At 31.7% G+C, this 6,900-nt stretch overlaps 1 protein-coding gene across 1 annotated transcript in view; it reads right to left on the minus strand.

The window, feature by feature from the left end:
• The window catches only part of LOC129799472 (ABC transporter G family member 23), a 38,542-nt gene extending 33,021 nt beyond the window's left edge, over positions 1-5,521 (minus strand). The window contains exon 1 of the mRNA XM_055843366.1: positions 4,484-5,521. Within this exon, the coding sequence (XP_055699341.1) occupies positions 4,484-4,560 (77 nt within the window). The 5' untranslated portion in view covers positions 4,561-5,521. The remainder of the gene's footprint in view (positions 1-4,483) is intronic.
• Between the last annotated feature and the right edge of the window lie 1,379 nt (positions 5,522-6,900).

The raw sequence follows: 6,900 nt of genomic DNA on the forward strand, positions 1-6,900 counted from the left end.
GAATAATAAAATTGATTTATCGAATTAAAATTCGTTATAGGTTCATAATAGGTTAATAATAGGTGGTGGAGAATCTATTCGAATATTTAATCTTATCAGAAATTCCAAGACCTTTCTAACGAATCTAAACATGATACAATTGTATCATGTTCAGATTAATTATGTTGAGAAATACGCTGTCTATATCTTTTGCCTTTTAAACCTCTGACATTAGAAATGATTCAACGATATTTTCGTATATAGACAAAATGTTCGCCTAGGTAATCTATAAAATATATCCAAAAATAAAAAAAAAATCGCACGACACGTTTTCGAGCAATACCAAAAAACATAGTTTTGGTAGGGAAAGGGAGGGAGTATGAGTGGCATGTTAATAGTACCAGGGTCGACATAGTTTCGATGATCGTTCCTCATTTGCACTTTCCTAGTGAAACAAATATTTAATTATTACTGAATTTTAGACAAGAAAAAAGTCGTGATTTTTTTTAACAAAATTAGTTCAATTGGAGAATGTTTATAAAACTTGTAGAATTACTATCAGATATTACTCTGTTAAAACTACATTTTGTCTCTCTTTAGAACGATAAGAAAAGTGGCAAGACAATTACTTAGACACGAAATTTTCTTGTTTTTTGAAATAGATTTAAAAAAAATGCTTCCCCTTTTCTGAGAAAAACTGCGGTTCTTGTGACTATTTTTTCATACAAAAGTATTCATAAAGCTAGGTGATTAAACTTTGCAAAATTAAATTTTTCTGAATTTTTATCTTTCATCATTTTTTATTTAATTGCTTTATTTAACGATAGAAAACAGAGTCCAGTATGAAATAAAATTACAAGATTTTTATTTCATATAATTAGTTTATTGTCTCCAGAATAGTCAAGAATGCGGGTATCTTTCCTTAAATTATCAATCTTTTTATATATTTGTATACAGAAAAAATTAAGTGCTTAGCAGTATATGAGAAGACACTTAAGTTATAAAACTTGTCGTATTTTGTTTGCGGAATTTTTGTTTTTGCTCTTTTATTGTTTTTTATACTCTTGATTTTTTTTCAGTTTTTCTTTGGAATCTTAGTATTCGGTATCTTCGTTTTTTTTTTGGAAACTTTGTCTTTGGAAATCTCGTCTTTCATACGTTTCGCACAAGTATTGATAATTTCGTCTGCGATACATTTCGCAAAAGCATATTTTATAAAATTACAACATTATTTTATTAATTTAGTCAGAGGGCGCTATATACCTCGGGTTTAAGTTTCTAGTGAAACATGAAGCTCTTTGCAACATATTATAAAGCTAAGGGCATTATGCGCTTTAGGTCTGAGTTTTGAGTCAAACAACAAGCTGTTTAATTATCTGTTTCGTCTGTTGAAGTAAAAGGAAATTTTCTGCGTTTTTGGAAATTATTAGAATCGTTTGATAGAGGAAAGACAAATTTTGTGTGTTTTGGAAAAAAAATAATTAGTCTCACTTCTGCTGGGACAAAATGAAATTTGGCTTGTTGCAAAAATTTACCGATGTTTCACAAAACTTAATTCACTTGGAGTTGAATTTTGGAGACGTTTGATTGGAAATATGTGTGTTAAATTTTGTAACATTTGCTCAAAAAGTTTGATAGTATTAAACTACAAATAAACAGATAAATAATAAAAGGGCATCATGTTTTACTAGAAACTTAGACTTGAACATCCTCAGCCTAATTTAATATAAAGTTGTAGTTTCATTATTTTATTTTATAAAATGTACTTGTGCAAAATGTATTATATCGATGAGATTCCCAAAGATAGGGTCCAAAAAACGAAGATTACCGAAGACAAAGATTCCAAAGACAAACTGTAAAAAAAGCGTAAAAACTTAATTGAAAAAACGAAAATTTCTAATCCCTAAACTTATATATCGAACGTTTCTTCAACGGATATGGATCCCTATTGTATTTGTGACTTCATATAAGTCTCGTCTTTTTTTATGTCTAATATCGCATTAAAAAAATGTAGTGTTTCCAACTATCCCATGTTTATTACTGCACCAGTTTTCCCTGGATATATAAAAAGGCGCTTCAAAGATCTCAGAGCTTAAATTTATACAGCATTGATTGTTCAATATAAAAGAACATGAATCTAGATTTACACTGCTGGTATATTACTCCGCTGGTGTTGTAATGTCAAAAAATTACTTTATTCTTTGCAAAGTAACAATAGTTCTAAACACTTATGGAATGGGAAAATTTATCATGGAGTCATGGGACTTTTGGATTCCCTGAATTTGAGTCTATTGTCAGTTTTAAGATTTTTTTGATTAGTTTTCCTTCCGGAAATTCTTTTATCAAAAATAAACATCCGGGGTAAAAATGTCACAAGATAAATTATTGAAAAGTGGTAAAAACTGCTCAAAGTTATTTTCTTAAGAAGATTTATTAATGCAAAAAGTATAGCTTTTGGAAAATAATTTGCAAAAACCTTGCAATTAAAAATAAAGAAAAATGATTTCTATGACAAGGTTGTGTAGATGAACATCTTCTTTAAACATGTGAAAATTGAATTTTTTTAAAATAATTGGAGCTCGTGAAAAAGATTATTAAAATCATACAAATTGCCTATAAATATTTTGCTCATCATTTTATGGAAATAAAATAAATAGAAAAAAGAAGGCTCGTAAAGCCGTTTTTGTGTTCATATTGCCAACGAGCACAGTTTCAGAAAAAATGTGCTGAAAATGCTGCCCTTTTTAGCTAACTGTGCTCGCTGGGTTAGAGCGTAATAATCAATTTTTTGAAATATTCCGAAAGCTCTTGAACAAAATAAAATATTCGTTTTGTGGTATTTGGCCCCAATTTTTATTTTCGAGACTAAATCAAAAAACCAATAATTTTTTAAGGTCAAAATATTAATTAAAACCGAAGAGATAGGCCGATCAATTTTTAAACTTTGACCCCTTATAGTTCGAGCTTTCGATCGACTTAAGTATTGTTTGATAGATATAATATGCGGCTACAACATACTAAAATTTGAGCCCGATGCACGATGAAGTTTTTGTTTTATTTAACTTAGGAAATTAAAAAAAAATGTTTTTAATAATAGCGCCCCTAGCAATGGTTTTACCAACTTCCAATGTCAAAAGAGGAGTGGTATTTTATGAGATTTTTCCAAAATGTTCTCACTTTTTAAATTCTGACAATTAGAGCCGAAGTTATGAGCATTTTAAGAAATTTTCTTTTGTCCTTATAGCCCGGGTCAAAGGGTCAGGGGAACTTAAGTTTGGCACTGATCCAAAGTTGTAAGGCCGAGCTATAACATACTAAAATTTGCGGAGCTATTGGGAAACCAAAAATGGGGTTCTTCAAAATGGCGGAAGGAGGGGTGGGGGTGGGGTTCAATGCATCAAGTTGCAATTTTCATCCGATATGTATTTATGTACATTTACTGGAAACCGCAATTCGATATATTTCTTAATTCGGGAGCTTTTAAGCTCCAAAGAGCGGCTGGCAGGCCGGGAACGTTACTTTTAGTCACCCATATATTTGTGATCAGGAAGTGGCAAAACACATTTTGGCAAAGTTTGGGTCCGATCGGAGGATATCAAATTTTGGTAGGATTATAGTAGTAATGTTACCTAATAAATTGAAATTTGAAGTTGAAATTGAAGTATACTACTGATAAAAAATAACTCAACCGTAATTCTCTCATAAATTAAAAATTGAAAATAGAATACTGAATACTATTTACATTATTTGGAGGAAATAAGTAAATATTTACACATTTAAAAGGTAAGTATCTAAACAATTTTAATTCTTAATCTCTTTCGTCTCTTTTGGGACTCTGAGTACCCAGAATTTATAAAAATCCGATTCTTGTGGATGATTACAAACTATAAGGATGTCCAAATGTAAGATTTTTTTTTGTAGAACCTCAATTAATTTCTGAGTTTAGATATTTCTGATTAAAAAATGGTGAAATTGGCTTGCAGCATAGGCTGCGGTCCAGAAAGAGTTAATGTAGAATTGAAAATGAGACCTTTTAAAACTTTTTATTCACAGATTTTTCTTTAACTTAGTTGAATGTCTTTCATTTTTGTTTGAAAGTAATTTTGTAATGAATATTGTGCATCTTATAGTGTAGTAATTTTGTTTGTTTCCGTACATGGGACATGATTGGACACGACTCAAGGTTGACGAACGACCACGTCTAAGAAAGATTTTTTTTGAGAAAAAATTGTGAAAACACTGAATTAATGATGATTTTTTCCTGTCACTTGAGAGTTTTCTTGAACATCTATTCACACCACGTCTTTTGCCCAAGAGATCTTCGTTTCAGAGTAGAGAGGTTTCATATAAATATAGGCACTCGTGAGGTGAGTCTATTAAAATTGTATTTGAGATTGAGCCACTTGTTGATTTTCACATATTTATGCAACTATTTACCACCTTGATTTTTTTGTCGAAATTATATTACAAGGACCCTTAAAATATCATATTACTGGTAACTTACCCTGTACCATCGTCGGTCCAACTAAACATTTTCTTGAGTCTCCTCTTGTCCGATGGTGGTGGTACACTTTCCATCATTTTTTTTTTCGATGTTGATTACTCAACACTTTCTGTACAGCCAACTAATAGGTTCTCTTTTATATCCAAAAAGTGTGAAAAGTAGTATGAGGATGTGTATTGTCTCTAACACTTCACCTATTCCGCGTCCACAAATCCATAAGATTCTTCAGGAAGAGATCACTTGAGTGATGAAATTTCGTAGCTCATGTGAACTAATGCAATTGCAAAGTTGAGCTTTAGAGAAATTCACAAATATTCCAGATATGTTTGATTTGTAGAGTTATGCAAATATAGGATTATTTTACACAGCAGGAAAAACAGACACAAGAAATTTCTCTGGTTTATAGCACGGTAACGAGAAAAGGAAATAGATGAAATTTTCTAATTGAAAATTGAACAAAATCTTCCACCATGACACAGAGATCACCACATTACGATTGAGTCGCGATTGAAACTAAAAGCGTTATAAAAAATTTCACTCTATGGAACTACAACTTGGAGTCTCGTTCACCTCCGTGGTAACTACCACACAAAGGAATTGATGTATTTGCTGAGAAAAAGAGAGGGGATCCCCCTGTAACCACTGTTGATTTCTCACAACACTTCTTCATGATTGTTTCTGTGTATGTCTCATCGTACCTATGGTCAGGTAAAATCACAGTCTACTCGCATAGGTAACTAGCTTCAATATATTCACCATACCTCCGTGTTTTTTTTCATATTAAATTCTATGTAATATTAATGCATGAAAATGATATTAAAATCACTTGTATTCATACAATTTGTTACTACACTCAAGCAATGCATCGGAGAAAGGGAAAAAAGAGAAAAATAATATTACACACTATTGCTTCATGCTTAAATTTAAAAAAAAATACGTAGATCTTTTAGACTGAAACAAGAAAGTATATTGATAATACCTGAAGAAATAAATGAAGAAAATTCTCTTCTGACAATCCATGATCACATCATTCTCAAGTCTCTCACATATTTATCTGAACAATTAGCATATGCAACCTTGGCGGAAATATTATTGTGCTGTTTGTTTCACACAACTATTCAAAGAGAGGTAGTTCAGACGGAAAAACCTACGCATCTTAAGTGCTGGACACACTTACGACTAAAGTCCAGAGACGACTAAGCTCGTCCATAGCCAAGTCAGTTCCTGACACACTAGAAACGAGGCTTAACATTTTCTGGCACTCACAAAACATAACTTTCGTGGGTTTTTATGCAGATATTTCTACTGAAATGCACTAGTAGTCCTTTGGAAATGAAACTACTTGTAAATTTACTTCACAATTCACGTATAATAACAAGAATTATTCACTGGAATCGCCTAAATTGGCTTAAGTCGCGAATTAGCTTCCACCTAACAAATAATTGTAATTAACAATAATTATTGCATGTGTACTGAGACATGAATTTACAAATAGTTTCATTTACATAGTTTCATTTTATGTACAAAAATTGAACCCAAGACAAAATACTAGAATTTTCACTCAAAAATAGATAATTAGTACTATGAGAGATTCAAAGGCACATTATGGTGGCAGCAGAGGGTATGTTAGTCAAACACGTTAGTTCCTTGTCATTCAAACTCGTACGCATTAACCTCCCGAAGTACAGGTAAAATAAAACTTTACATCCCGGCTAATATTATATAATGGTATTTTTTTTTCATAAAATGAGTATTTTCCCATTTAGGACTGTGGTGGATCAAAAGGCTCTCGTTGTAGGTTTAAAAAGTAAAAGTGTAGTGAATAATATCACTACCCCTAGACAATAAAGAGGCAAATTCGTCACAAGATATTTCAGAAAGTGTCGGTTTAAAACTTTTCGTACAAAGCTTATTTTTAGATTTGAGATTTTATGCAAATAGTACCAAGTTACTCAACTCATGGGATTAGAAAGCTAAGAAGAAGAAGAAGAATAAGAATAGATACCGAATTAATTTTTGACCTGAACTAAAGACAGGATTTTGCCTGATTTTTTCTCGAGATTGAGCGCGTGTATTCTTAAAAAAGTGAAGGATTATGAGGTATTGAAAATCGTCCTGATTATCTTTGACTGGTGATTCCATTGTAGATACGCGGCTTGAAAATGCCAAGTTGCTTAAAAGTTAATGCAAAAATCTCATTTTTACACATAAACAAGTATGGGAATTTCTTTGCGTTTACAACCGTTACGCAAAATATCTTAAAAATGAGAAGCTTTTTCGTGTTATAAGATTCTGTGAAGTGTGGAGGGATAAATATACTAGATTTCTGTTCAAATACATTTTCCCTGAGATTCCTGTGAGCTGAGTCCGAGATCAATTTATGAATTTGCTTCAAGGGCTTCTAACGAAGGCTTCAA

Source organism: Phlebotomus papatasi, chromosome 1 (genome assembly GCF_024763615.1).
Source record: "Phlebotomus papatasi isolate M1 chromosome 1, Ppap_2.1, whole genome shotgun sequence".
NCBI lineage: Eukaryota > Metazoa > Arthropoda > Insecta > Diptera > Psychodidae > Phlebotomus > Phlebotomus papatasi.